Source organism: Sminthopsis crassicaudata, chromosome 1, assembly GCF_048593235.1.
Source record: "Sminthopsis crassicaudata isolate SCR6 chromosome 1, ASM4859323v1, whole genome shotgun sequence".
NCBI lineage: Eukaryota > Metazoa > Chordata > Mammalia > Dasyuromorphia > Dasyuridae > Sminthopsis > Sminthopsis crassicaudata.
This window is the reverse complement of record NC_133617.1, coordinates 753,840,499-753,854,575: the sequence shown is the minus strand read 5'-3', so window position 1 is coordinate 753,854,575 and position 14,077 is coordinate 753,840,499. Positions and strand designations below refer to the sequence as shown.

The 14,077-nt window shown below is 60.9% G+C and overlaps 1 protein-coding gene across 5 annotated transcripts in view; it reads left to right on the top strand.

The window, feature by feature from the left end:
- CTDSPL (CTD small phosphatase like) overlaps window positions 1-12,993 on the top strand; it is a 58,958-nt gene extending 45,965 nt beyond the window's left edge. For 4 of the 5 annotated variants that reach the window (XM_074284558.1, XM_074284556.1, XM_074284553.1 and 1 more), the window contains 4 exons: window positions 1,392-1,448; window positions 6,643-6,735; window positions 8,198-8,383; window positions 9,694-12,993. In XM_074284558.1, the coding sequence (XP_074140659.1) occupies window positions 1,392-1,448; window positions 6,643-6,735; window positions 8,198-8,383; window positions 9,694-9,819 (462 nt within the window). In that variant the 3' untranslated portion in view covers window positions 9,820-12,993. Of the gene's footprint in view, window positions 1-1,391; window positions 1,449-6,642; window positions 6,736-8,197; window positions 8,384-9,452; window positions 9,657-9,693 lie in introns of those variants that run through there. The other variant, XM_074284555.1, reaches the window with a different exon arrangement.
- The last annotated feature ends 1,084 nt before the right edge of the window (window positions 12,994-14,077 follow it).

The following is a 14,077-nucleotide window of genomic DNA, read 5'->3' as shown; positions in this document are numbered from 1 at the left end:
AGAAAGTTAGCCTGCCCCTGTTTCCAGGTTCAGCACCCACTTGGTGCGGGCTGCTGTCTAATGAAGGGGGAGGGAAGGACCCAAATGAGTGGGATACAGAGAAAGGGGTAGGGGGAAGCAGGAGAGGAAAAGGAAAGGAGAGAGAGAGAGAGAGGGAGGGAGGGAGGGAGGGAGGGAGAGAGAGAGAGAGAAGGAAGGAGAGAGGGAGGGACAGAGAAGGAAGAAAAAGGGAGAGAGAAGGGAAGAAAGGGAAAAAGAGGAGGAGGGAGGGAGGGAGAAAGAAAGAGAAAGGGAGCGAGAAAGAGGAGAGGGAGGGAGAGAAACAAGGAGAAAAAGAAAAAGGGAAGGAGAAGTAGAGAGGGAAAAAGAGAAGGAAGAAAGACAAAGGAAGAGAGAGGAAGAGGGAGGGAGAAAGAAGAAAAAGAGGAAGAAAAAAGGAGAGAGGAGGAAGAGAAAGGAGAAAGAGAAGGAAGAAAAGGAGGGAAGAGAGAGGGAAGAAAGAGAAAGGAAGAGAAGGGGAGAGCGAAGGAAGGAAGAAGGAGACCGAGGAGCAGAAGAGCAGGGGAGCGGGAGAGATGCAAGGCACCGAAGGCTTGAGTTCCCAGAAGCGGAGGCTAGCTTCCAGGCCTGGGGAGGCCTCCTGGCGAGGCCGTGGGCCCTGACCTTTCCTGCCTGCTGATCCAGCTCCACTGCTAAGGGCAGACAGAGTCTTCTCTTCTCCCTCAGGCACCCAGACCTGGATCGGTCTTTCCCTCCGACTGGGGCCGGGGTGGGGGGGAGGCCCTTTAGCTTGCACCCCCTTAGCAGAGGATCCAAGACAGTTAAACGGACAGCGGCGGAGGCGCTCCAACCCAGGGCGGGAAAAAGCCTTGACTTCTGCCTTTGTCCACACCCGTTCCAAGGATCTGGGCCGATTTCTGCAGTGACATAGGGTGCTGGCTACGTGGCCACCTTCAGAGGGCACAGCCCCCGGGGAGACTCAGATCGCCCCCTTCCAGACTAGGCCCAGGCTTGCTGGGAAGCCCAGGAGTCCCGGGTCCGAGGGTCCTCTGGCGCGTGCTCCGGCCGTGCAGCTCGAGCCAGTCTCCGACCGGCCCCCAAAGCCTAGAACCAGCTGAAAGCCTTTGGACCTGGGTCCAGAGAGGAAGGGCCGCCCTCCCACTCCCCCACAGTCCCAGATCCTGGGGCTAAAGCCGAGGTTAATGGCGCTGCTCAGTTGTCGCCTGTGAACGAGTGGGTAAGCTCCCTGCCCTGCCCCCGAAGTAGGAAAAGGGTCCCCAGGATCATGGAGGAAGAGCTCCTCCCGCCGCCCCTGGAGGGGGCCTGACCCGGCACCGGGCCCGCGGCTCGGAGCCGCCTCTGGCTCACTCTCTTTTTCTCGTTTTCTCCAGCCCATCAGTAACGCCGACTTTATTGTTCCGGTTGAAATCGATGGAACTGTACACCAAGTAAGTACCTGGGCCGGGCGGTCGCGCCAGCACTTCTCCTGCGCTTGAGCCCTTGGGCCTCTCCTTCCCTTCCTGATCTGGGGCCATCCTGGAACCTCCCGGAGGAGCCGCAGGATGGCGTCACCCACACTTGGGGCCTTCCAGACTAATCCATGAGCCTGGCTTGGGAGAGCAGCCCGGAGCCCCGGACTGACGTTCCCCTGGGCCTCCAGGCTGGGACTGCCCCCTGCCGGGCCGGGCCTCTGCGTCCTGGCTGCTCTCAGGAGGAGCTGGTTCCCTCAGTCCTTGTTTGGAGGGGCCCCTCCGGTGGTCTGTGGGAGATACCCCTCGCCCCTCAGTTTCCCTGCTTGTCCTCCCCCAATGTCTGGTTGGAGGTCAGCGGACATTTTTCCTTCTGACTGCCCGATTCGCACTTTGACAGGTCTCTTTGGCCTTTCTGGCTTCAGAATGCCTGGGACTGGTGGGGTTTGGTCATTGAGCAGTGCTCAAGTCCTGAGTTCAAGTCTGGCCTCAAACACTATCTCATAGTCTTGAGCAGGTCATTTAATTGGTTTACCTCGGTTTCCTCAACTGTAAAACGGACATGCAAGCACCTAGGGTATCAGATGAGAATGTGCCTGGCCCACAGGAGGACCTGGATAAATCCCCGCTCCGGTTAATGTCGACAGACTACAGGTCCAGTTTGGGCAGAGACCCCTCCTCTCCCTGGGCCGGGGGGTGTCCAGGCGTTGTCTAAGTCCGTGGCCCCCGGCAGAGAGAAGGCCGCCTGGGGCTGGTCTGGGCCGTGGCCATCTTTCCTCTTGGATCTGCCCCTCCTTGCCTTCTCTAACCCCTCAGATACGTTTTCTTATTGGACTTGGGGCCGGAGCCTTTCAGAGGAGCCGGTCGCTCCATTTTGCAGATGTAGAAACTGAGGGGGAAAGAGACCGGGGGACTGGCCGACCCTTGCAGCCAGGGCTGGGGCCTTTCAGGCAGGAAACTTGGGGCTGAGTTCCTGGAGGGCGCCCGGGACTGCCTCCGCCCATCAGCTGGCGTTGTTGGGCCCGGCTGCCCAGCCAGCGGTAAGCAGAGGGCATGAAGGAGACCCTACCTTCTGGGAGCGTAACCAGGGGGCAACGTGCATGGCCCTTGTGGGGTACCAAGGACGGGTGGGGACGGGGGCCACAGAGGGCTTCCCTTAAGAGGAGGCCACTCCCCGCAGTCGTCAGGCCTGTCCACAGGTGGAGAGCTAGAGCAGCGTTTCGGCCAGGGGCCCGTGCAGCGGGCATATGGGGGAAAAGCCGGGAGCCTCGGCTAGAGGTGCGTTCCTGGGCTCCCCCCGCCTTGGAATCGTCGCCCCCAAACAAAAGCAGCTCTCCCAGCCTTTTAGTTGTGCTTTATTCCTCCAGTAGACCTTGGAGAGATTTGAGTGACGGCAGAGAAAACAAACATGGCTGATTTTTCTCTTCGAATTCAAGGTTGACTTTTTGGAATGGACTTTTGTAGGGCAGAACCCGGGGAGGGCGATTCTCATTTCCCGGCTCAAAGCTGCCAGCGGGATGCTTGCAAAGTGGCCCCCGGGAGCTGGCGCGGCCTAACTACCCATCATGCCTCAGAGTCGGGGCCGAGTGCAGACTTCCCCAGGGGTGTTTGGGGGCCCTGCCGCGGACCCTGGGGAGAGCCTCCGGGTCCCTTCCACCTCCATCGACCCATGAGTCTGTGATGGGGTGGAGTCAGGGGCCTTGGGGAGGAGGAAAACTTCCCCCTGCCTCAGCCTGAAGTCGCAGAAGGAGGCTGGGCTGACATATGGGCTGGACAGGGAGTGCTCTCCACAGGTCTTTGGGGTGACCTGTGGACAGGGGTGCTCTAGAGGGCCCTCGGCTCCCAGGTTTACTTCCAAGGACCACGTTCTCTCCAGGGTCTTGGTGTGGACGTTAGTGGCAGCGGCTCACGCCCGGCCTTCGTAGCAGCGGCAAAAGTAGTCTTGTTCTTATTTATAGCACACGCAGCCCACTGATCGTTCAGGCCACTCAAAGTACCCGGCTACGGAAAAAGTCACGGGGCACGTTGGCTGTGGGAGAACAGTTGTCTGTTACCCACAATTCAGTAAGAGTATGGGGAGCTGGACTTAGGCTAAGTGGTGGCTGCCCCACACCCCTTCCCTCTGTGACCTTAGAGCCAGAATCCGTAACCAAGCTGGCGAGCGTGGCGCCGCTGCACCCAGTTGTGGATGGACAGGCCGGCCTTGTCACGGCTCCACGTCGGGTTGCGTGAGGGATCCGTTGTTCGGCATCCACAAATGGTGTCCTTGGGCTTTCTGGCCCACTCTGAGGGAGGGTGTAGCTAGAAGGGAGACAGGGAGCCCAGAGTTAGAGAACATTGCTTTTGGGGGGATTCGTCTCCAGCCCAAGAGGCACCAAGAAAAGGATGATCGTGCTTAGGGTCCAAGGAAGAGAGGAGGTAAAGAGCCCACGCACCTTCACTTAACCAGAAAATTCACTTACATGGGGATGATTCCAGGGGAGGGGACGTGGGGAGGGGAAGGGCCAGTCTGGGCTCAGCCAAGGAAAGCCAGACTCAGTTTCCCAAAAGCAAATCATGTCATCACTGTAAGAGGTGGTGCTTTAAAGTGTAGAATACCTTCTGGGGGAGAGAACCGTGACCATGTTTACTGGGGGAGGGGCCCGTGAGCTGGCCCTGGCTCAGCGTTCTCCCCCCACCCCCCGCCCTGGGCGCTGATGGAGCAGCTGTGGCGAGCATCACGGAAGGCCAAGTTTACCAGGAGCTAAGCCACGTCGTCGATAAGGCCACGGGAGCCGTCCTCCTGGAAAAGGCCGTGACCTGGTTCAAGTAATCCAGGATAGGCTGGGCCCATTCTCATTGGCCTATTCTTGGTTACTTGCACTCGGGCACGGCCACGCTAAGCGGCACCAGCGGTGGGAGGCCTGGAACGCCAGCAGACACCCCAGAGGACGGACGGCCAACGCGGAGGAGCAGGAGCCGGCCCTCAGCCAGTGGTCCGGCTTGCACGGGCGAGCCACGCTGCGGAGGCGGGGATAGTGAAACGTGAAAGGCCTTCCCTGTGGGCCAAGGACAAGGGCCACACCACCCACATCCCTTCAAAAGGTCAAAGGGAGAGGCAGTCAAGCCCTTCCCAGCCTGATCTGCCCCTGAATGGGTGATTAGGAAGACCGGGCCCAGGTCATTGTGAGTGGAGAGACTGGCCTCAGGCCAGTGTAAGTGGGGAGGCTGGGCCCAGGCCGGTGTGAGTGAGGAGGCCGGGCTCAGGCCGGTGTGAGTAGGAAGGCCGGGCTCAGGCCGGTGTGAGTGAGGAGGCCGGGCTCAGGCCGGTGTGAGTAGGAAGGCCGGGCTTAGGCCGGTGTGAGTGGGGAGGCCGGGCCCAGGCCGGTGTGAGTGGGGAGGCCGGGCTCAGGCCGGTGTGAGTGGGGAGGCCGGGCTCAGGCCGGTGTGAGTGGGGAGGCCGGGCTCAGGCCGGTGTGAGTGGGGAGGCCGGGCTCAGGCCGGTGTGAGTGGGGAGGCCGGGCTCAGGCCGGTGTGAGTGGGGAGGCCGGGCTCAGGCCGGTGTGAGTGGGGAGGCCGGGCTCAGGCCGGTGTGAGTGGGGAGGCCGGGCTCAGGCCGGTGTGAGTGGGGAGGCCGGGCCCAGGCCGGTGTGAGTGGGGAGGCCGGGCCCAGGCTGGTGTGAGTGAGGAGGCCGGGCTCAGGCCGGTGTGAGTGGGGAGGCTGGGCTCAGGACGGTTTGAGTGAGGAGGCCGGGCTCAGGCCGGTGTGAGTGGGGAGGCTGGGCCCAGGCCGGTGTGAGTGTCTGAGAAAGCCAGAGGCCGGGTCCAGAGCTAGTCAGCTGAGAGAGAGGAGATGAGGTTCCCCTGGCCCCCCATGTCTGGCTGGGCTGTGACACCTGAGCAGGCCTCAGAGCTCACTGGGCAGGGGGCCTCGAATGCCTCCTCTTTTTTTGTTTTTCCACTTTGAAAAGGACTAGGATTCTATTTCTAGTTGCTGCAAATTCTGGCGTTTAGGGAGTTTGGGTTTTTTGCTTTGAGGGTTTCCCCCACCCCCTTCCCCTTTGGCCGGGGGTCCCCTCTCTAGCTGAGTCCACACCCTCTTAGGGGTCTTCATGGCTCAGCCCGAGGGGGAGCGGACCTCCTCCCACAGATGGGAAGCAGCCCTGTGGCCCCAACCAGCTTTGAAAGGATTTCTGAGCTTTGGCACCCAGGGGAGCTGGGCAGGAGGCCCAGGTCCGTTTCACACACTGATGCAGGACAGCGATCCTGGGGGAGGGGGATGTGCGGGGTACAGCCCGGGGTCTCCCATGGACAGAGCCTCTGCTTGGGAGCCAAAGGCCTCGGGTTTCCATCCTGGTTCTTCTACTTTGTTGCTATGTGATCTTGGTCCAGTCACCTTTCTGGTGCTCAGTTCCTTCCCTGTAGGACCCCAGTGAGCTTGTGCAGCTCCTGATTCAGCAGCACTAAATTATTCCATTTTCAAATGCTTCTGCGGATTTGGGGTCTCACTGGCTGAGGAGCTTCCTCCACCGGTGCCCATTGCGAGCCATCCTGCCTGCCCGTCCCATGGTTCTGTTGTCCATTGTATCCTCCACAAGTTCCCTGGCACCAAAATGTGAAACGGAAACCGGCTTGGGGCTTCCTGGGCCTGGGTCTCGGAACTATCAGTTCTGCTGTCCGAGTTGTGTGTTTGGCCGGGCCAGGGTGGAGGCGAGAACGCGGCGGCTTCCTCCAAGAGCCAGCGCGTGGAGGAGGCGGCCAAGCCGCTCCCTTTCTCTGGCTGCTGCTCGTCTGGCTCGGACCCCAGTCCCACCGTCTTTGAGGCCTTTCTTCCATGACCTCCCCCTCAGAATGGAAGCTCTTGTGAGCAGGGATCATGTGTTTGGAGCCCCTGCTCCTGGCAGGCACAGCGCCTGGCACAGTGGAGCGCCTGGCACAGTGGGCATGGGGAGCCAGGACTGGCACCTGCACCACAGAGCCACGGTCAGAGCCCTTCCTTTTACCAGAGTAGCAAGGATGGCCCCAGGAATGAGCGGGGGTGGACAGGGGGGCTTGTCAGACTTCCCTCAGCCACATCATTCCCCGGGGCCCAGCCAGGTGAAGGCGGGGGGCTCACGGAGCCCGGGCTGGCTCTACCCCCCCTGCTCAGTCTCTCCGGGAGTCCCTGCCACTAAACGGCCCCATCTTTTTCCAGGTCTACGTTTTGAAACGCCCGCACGTGGATGAATTTCTTCAGAGAATGGGACAGCTTTTTGAGTGTGTGCTTTTCACGGCCAGCCTGGCAAAGGTTTGTCCTGAGGGCGGAGGGCGGGCTGGATTCTGGAGGAAGGGCACTGCCCCTCTCCTGGGGGGCCCTTTTAGTCCCTCCCCCTCCATCTCCCTCCTTCCCTCCCTCCCCTCTCTTCCCATCCTCCCTCTGTGACTGACTGGGCTGTGTTCCGGCGTGTGCCACGGGGTTTCCGTGGGGACTGGATCCCAGCCCACCCGGGCTTGGCTTACAATGGGGCCTCTGTTGGTGCCGGGGGCCTTGGGACAGCAGGCTGAGCAGTCTGTAGTTACCTAGCAGCGGGCGGATGGAGGAGCCCCTAAGGCCTCGAGGGCGCGCCCTGGGATTAGTGCCATGCTGCTGTGGCAGGGACTCCCAGCGGAGCTGCGGGAGGCCACCCCCGGGGCACAAGTGGGGGGGAGAGGTGTGCTGGGCAGGGGGTGACGGGGGTTTCTGGCACTTCAAAGTGCCCAGGTGCTGGGCCTGCTTCCGCACCAGCCGACCATAGTGCCCACTGAGGACTCGTTGGTGACTGGGGGTCGCTCCCACCGCCGAAGGAAAAGCAGCCCAAACAGGGTGGCCGTGGGAGCTCTGCAGGGGAGGAACACACGGGCCTTGCCAGGGGTGGGGAAGCCAGTGTTCCCTGCACAGGGGCCCCCACTGTCACTCTGCCTTCAAGGTCCCAGGACCCCCCAAGAGGAGAGCTGGGCCCTCCCTGCCCCCAAAAGCTCACTTTTTACCATGAGGGGAGGTGGCTGGGTCTCATGACCCTCATCCTAGGCCGGGCCACCCCTCCCACAAGTCCCTCTTCCCTCGTGGGCCCCCTCAGCCGGCCGCCCCCGCCCATAGCCCCCCCCCCTTTGTTCCGGTCTCCCCCTGGGCAGGCCCCCGAGCTGCAGGATGAGCTCATGCTGTCCCAGCCTTTGCTCTGCCTTGACCTGAGGGCTCAGCAGCTGACTCCAGCCCTTAGGGACTGGCAGAAACTGTCCCAGGGGCCCCACTGGGGCTCTCATGCAGAAGCCCCTTCCCCTCCCACTCCCACACTCCAAGGGGTGACTGTTTGCTGGTGGTTAAAGGCCAGAAGGAAGGGAGACCTCAAAGGGTTCGTGGATCACCTGGGGACAAAGAAGAAGCCCCTGGTGCTTCCGCTGGTCTGTGCAAATGGGGCAGAAATCAGGTGAAGCCTTGGAAAAGTGCAAGAGCTGTGTCCCCCTGGCCCCCCAGTGGCCCTCGAGGAGTCTGGGAAATGGGAATTCTCTCTTAGACGAATGAGACGCAGAGAGACAGACGGACAGCCGAGCACATGAACGTGGTGGACGGGAGGCCCTCGCGCGGGCCCTGCCCCCATTGCGGTGCTCTCCTGGTCCGGAGCTAGGGCCGCACTCCTCCCCTCTGCCCCTTCCCAGCGGCGCGGCCCAGGCCAGGCTCGGGTCCCTGGGCTCCCGGACCACCCGCCCCTCCAACCCTTTTCTTGTTTCTAAAGTACGCAGACCCCGTGGCAGACCTGCTGGACCGCTGGGGCGTGTTCCGGGCCCGGCTCTTCCGAGAGTCCTGTGTTTTCCACCGAGGAAACTACGTGAAGGACCTGAGCCAGCTGGGCCGGGAGCTGAGCAAAGTGATCATCATCGACAATTCTCCAGCCTCTTACATCTTCCACCCAGAGAACGCGGTAAGTGCTTTCGCGCCCAGGGCCTGCGCAGAGCTGCGGGGGCAGCTTTCCTCCCCTCCCTGAGCTCCCCCTCCCAGAACAGCAGGGGCTCCTCGGGCTTCGCCCGGCCCCCTCTTCTGCATTTAGAGGAGGGGGCTGCAGCCGTGCTCAGAGAGGTTGGGCCCCGCAGGAGCTCCCCCAGGGCACTGCTGGCCCTGCTTTGGCCGTCTGCCTGCTCCCAGCCCCGGACGGGGCCGGACAGCCTGCCGTCCCCCAAGGCCAGTGTTCCCATATGACAGTGGAGTAAATTGAGGCTCACGGTGAAGGGACAGAGGAAGTGCCGAAGCTGGGCGTTGGACCCAAATGACCTTGCTCCCCGGTTGGAGGGGCTGAAGGTTGGGTCAGGGGGCAGTGGGGAAGAGGGAGAGTCAGTAACCGAGAGCTCAGCCCCCTGTGCTCCCCTTTCTTATGAAGGTCTGGGGAGTCCCTGGGAGGCCCAGACCATCTCAGGAACAGGAAGTGTTCTGGACACCCCCTCCCCCACCTGGGGCTGGCTGCAGCCATCTCCCCATGTGCCCAGCGACGCCCTGACACAACGAGTGGGAGGGCAGGGTCTGTGACCGAGCCGCCCACTTAAAGAGGATGGGCTCCTGCGGCCTGGCTCTTCCAGCCCACGTCCCCTGGCTCCAAACAACTTCTGAGCGTCCAGAGGGGGCACTTCTTGGTTTGGGTGCCATGCGGCAAGGGCAGCAGGGGCCATCGTGATGCCATCCAGCGCCCCTCGCCTTTGGCAGGAGACAGGCCAGGGTGCCCGGGATCCCGGCCGGGGGAGCCTCAGCAGAGGCGCCAAGAAGGCTTCGTCCCTTCACTTTTCTCATGTTTATGTTAGGAGGGCCCTCCCCAAATAAAATGTCCGCCGGGAAGAGGCGGGTGGAGAGGTGAAAGTCTTCTGTGTGATGGGCACAGAGGGTTCCCCCAAGAGGAAGGAGTGGGGGTGGAGGCTGGACCAGGGGAGGCCCAGAGTGCCCGAGGTGGGATGGAAGTCCGGGGCTTCCTGATTCCACGTCTGTCACCGTGGCCACGTTTCCAGGAAGTCTCTCCAAGGCCACAGCACGGGGAGAGTCGCCGGGTTGCCGGGCTCAGGTCCCTCCCCATCACCACAGAAAAGACCAGAGATTGTCAGCAAAGCACATAAATGAAGGAGGTCAAGACTGCTCCTCGGGGGTCCCCTTAGAGGTGTTGGAGGCCCTGAGTCCAGCCCCCCAGCAGAAACGAGGCGGGCAAGCGAGGCCCGGGCCGACACTGACCGGCCGCCGCGTGCTCTGTTCCAGGTTCCCGTGCAGTCCTGGTTTGACGACATGAACGACACCGAGCTGCTGGACCTGATCCCCTTCTTCGAAGGACTGAGTCGAGAGGAGGAGGTCTACGGCATGCTGCAGAAATTCGGCCCCAGGTAGCCCTGGTCTCGTCCCTCCTTCCACCCTGGCCGTGGCTGTTGCTGAAGTCGCACGCAGGCTCCGACCATCTCCGCCGTCCCCGCTTGGGAATGGACGCTGGGAGGAGGCAGGCTCTGCCAGACCTGGAAGGAAGACGAGCAGGGGCGGGCGGGCTGGCGGGCGGCCCTCGGGGCCCGGGGCCGTCCCCCCAGGACAGCTCTGCCGAGCTTCCTGTCTGTCTCCTACGGTGTAGTTGATCATGCCTCTTTTTAAAAAGGAAAAGAAAATCACTATTTTAAAAGGACCTCTTTTCATGAATTTCATAAATAGAAACACGTTTTCCTGGATCGCTTTTTCTTAAAACATACCAAAAAAATGAATGAATCTTGATGTGTTTCAGCAGTCGAACCCCTGCTCCTGACTGTCCTTCTTCCGATTCGACATCCAGACCTTCTCCCTCCTGTTCCTGCGCAGAGCAGTTGAACGGACTCTTTCCTACTGAATGAAGTGCCTTTGGAATGTTATTTTGAGATAAAAGTTAATTTTTGTATACTGCGTATTTCCAGACATCTTTTAATCTTTTATTGTCTAACTGCTTTTAAAAAAAAAAAAAAAAAAAAGAGAGAGAGAGTTTTACAGAGCATTGTAATATATGATAACTAAAAAGGCGGAAAGAGAGGGCGGCCGAGACGCCAGGGGGTGGGATTTCCGGCCCGTGGCCACGCCGGGCCTTCCCCTGGGAATCTCTTGGCGTTTCCCGCGGTTCCGTGTTCGTCTCCATCGTCTCCATCCGTTGGGCCAGCCCGGAGGCTCTCTGTGTTTGTGCGGCCCGAGCTCTGGAGGGAATGTCTCCCGGCGGGGAGGTGTGGGGTTGGTGTTTTTTGCAGCGGTCACAGATCGGCTTCCAATCCCTTCCCTCCCCGCCCCGAGATGTGACGCCGTCCCATCGCTTCTCACGCCCAGCGGCCATCCGGACGTCCTTTGCAAATGCGGTGACAAAACCCCCTATTTTCTTTGGAGGCCAAAAAAGAAATCTCTCTACACGTCTTTCCTTTCAAATAGTCCGCTGGGGTAAGCTGGATATCACGTCGAGCTGTTCTGGGAGCTTCCTCTTCATTGCTGCTACCGTTCTGTCGGCTGACGGAACCGCCCCGGCGGCTGTGATACTGTTCTTCGCCACCGTGCCTACACCAAAAACCCACTTGCTTTGATCTGCCAATATGGGAGCACCCCCTGGACCCGGGAGCGCTCCCGTCTCACCTGGGGAAACTAAGTGACAAAAATAAAGCGTCTCTCCCTGGCATCTGTTTTGTGGTAGAGAGTCCTCCCCATCAGGGCCACCCTCGTGCCAAACAACGGGGGAGGAAGAACGGCCCTCGAGATGTTTGGGAACGTCAAGGGTCCGCCCCCTCCCAGAGCCGGGCGTCTCACCCGAGATGGAGCCGCTGTGGGAGCGGCGGGCCGAGAGCCTTCGTTCCCCATCCAGTGCCCGTCGCCCTCGCTGCAGAAAAAGGCCATCCGGACTCGTGGCTTCCGAAAGAACCGGCCACTCTTACTCGCGGGCAGCGCCCTTGTCCCGTGCCCCTTCTCCTGCAGAGCTGCTCTGGTGGAGAAGAGGGGACGGGAGAGCCCAGGTCACGTGCGGTCCAGCAGAGGTCAGAACCGGCTTTTTGCTTTAATTTGTATTGGATGCGGAGCGATGAACCTTGCTGCCAAAAAGCGCGCCCTCCGTGTCGCGGACACGTCCACGTGGGCCCGGGAGCGACGGGCGTCTCCTTCCGTGACGAGTGTGGGCAGAGCCACCGTTCAGTGCTCATTCATCCAACCAGTGATTGATTGACCCCATTGCCTTAAATGTCTGTGAATGAATGTTGATCCTAAGTGTCTTTTCATGTCTCAAGTCGTCACGTACACAGACCTTGGAACTTCTGCTCTGGCCTCCGGCGGACAGATGGATTTCAACGAGACACAACCAAATCATGTTCTTTCTTGGTGTCCCGGGACCACCTTGAGAGAGGAGAGAAGGCCTTGAAGTTCATGAAGCGGGAAGACTGGCGCGCCGTCCGCGGCCGGGCGGTTCCCGGAAGCCCCGTCCAGCAGGCGGGTGCAGGCGGCCGAGCTCAGCGGGGCCCTCTCCTGCGCCTCGAGATTCCCTCGTCGTTCCCGCCGTGTCGGCCGGGGCCAGGCACGCGGCGTCAAAGCACCTACACTTTAACGAAGCAATAGCATCGGGAGCTGGAGGCCAGAAAAGGAGCAGAATGTTTGCTTTAAAAAGGAAAAATGGATACGGGTATTTTTAATTATTGCCATTTGTTAATTTATAGGCATTCAAAGTAAGAAAAGGTTCCAAATGTTGTATCTACATGTGCCATATGTCTCCCTCCATCGCCAAAGCAGTCCTGAGTTGAATCTTGTGTCGAGCCGGAGAAAAGGGGCCTTTACGCGGCAGGCTGTGGCCCCTGACCTGTGGGCCCACCTCGGTGCCTTTGGGGAGGCCAGGGTACCAGGCAGGACGCCTGGGGTTCTGGAAACCCAAGCGAGGGGAGCCGTGTAGAGCAGGTAGAGGAGGCCCGGTGCCCCGGCTTCTCGGACAGTGTCAGGGTTGCCCCGGGGCTGTTCCCAGAAGTCAGAGTGCGTCCATTGCTTCCCCCTCGGGTTTTCCGAGCCGTGTTTCTGTTCATCGAGAAAGGTTTCCCTGCTCTGCTGGGCCGGTGGAAGGAAAGATCACATCCTAGGGGCGCCAAGAGAGGCTGATGACGTGGATGTGGAGAGGAGGGAGCCGTGGGACGGACGTGCACGGCCTTCTCCGTCTTAAGTCACTTTCTAATCGACGCCGAGCTGTGGCCCCCGGCCCCTGATGTCCACGGTGCCGGGCGGGCGGGAGGAAGTGGCAGCTGCCTGGGCTTCTCTTGGCCAACTATGCAAACTGAGCTGAACGGTTTTGGGTACGTTTTGCTGTAGACTTGGTGCCATCTGCCTTTGGTCTGTTCTTCTGGGAGCTTTCTTTGCAGATTGAGACCCGGTCAGCAGTGGGCGAGGGCCTTGTCCGGGCAGGCCTGGATCTGTGAGTACCTTAGAGGCGGAAGGAGCCTGGAGGAGCGCTGCCTGAGGAGCGCGGGGCCGTGGGAGGAGGGCCGTCACTCAGGAGGGTGCCACGCTTTCCTCACTGTCCAAAATAAAGTTTTTAACAACGGATAGACGTGGTGCTGTGATTCATGGTGGGGCTGCGCTCCTCCCCTCTGCTCTCTCGGGCCCGGTGGCTCGCCATCAACCTCTGCTCCCTCCCTCAGGGGCAGCTCGAGCGGAGCTTCTCCTGACGTCCCTTGTACGTCACCCCAAACGCGGCCTTCCCCAGCCCCACCCAGCAGGCCTCCCCTCGGAGCAGGAGGAACGTGTCAGGGCGTCCGGTAGCCCCCACAAGGCCGCGCGCCCGCCGTCGGGGCACTCTGTCAGCGCTGGTTCCTGTGGAGCTCCACGGCGGCTGCTGCAGGACTGACGGGGAAGGTAGCCAGGGCCCGCTGGGACAGCCGTCTCACTTTTTATAAAAGTGGGTGTGGAGCGGGCCGGGAACCTCCAGGCCCCAGCAGCAGAGACTGGCCCTCAGGTGAAACAGGGAGCTGTGACGGTGGATTCTGGACAGGTCCCGCCCCCTGAACTGTCCGGCAGGATCAGCTCAGCATTCCCCTCTTCATGCAGGGCCAAAGCTCCCAGGGAACAGGCTGGCGAGGTCAGGGCTCTCTGGCCCAGAAGGGCTTTGCACCAGGTGGGCTTGAGGGGAAAACATTTCTCCTGATCGTGCTGGGAAGATGGGAGTGTCCAGATGCTCTTGTTTGAATACCCTGCCCCCATCTGGCTCACCCGGCCCAGTCCCTAGAGATGCCCAGGGAGACCCACAGGGAGGCCCCGAGCTGGAGCCGAGGCCGGCTGGACGTTACTCCCTGGCTGCGCTCAAATGATCCCTTCTCTGACACTGAAGAAGACAAGGAGGTGGGTAGTGAAGGGGGTGGTTAGAGTGCCGGCCCTGGCCACAGATCGTCCCTCCCCAGAGCCATCTGTCCTCCTGTCAAAGGTGCTCGGCCTCAGGACCCCGTGCCAGGGAGAAGGAAACTGGCCTGGGCAGGATCCATAAATAGCCAGGCTTGCAGCAGGGCGCTGGGGAAGGGGGCCACAGTGAGCTGGGGGTGGGGGAGGGGGCTGGGAAGGGGGCCACAGAGTGAGCCATGGGCACAAAGTGAGCCGGGGCCATACGGAGCCCCTGCCCTCCAGAAGCCTGCATTCC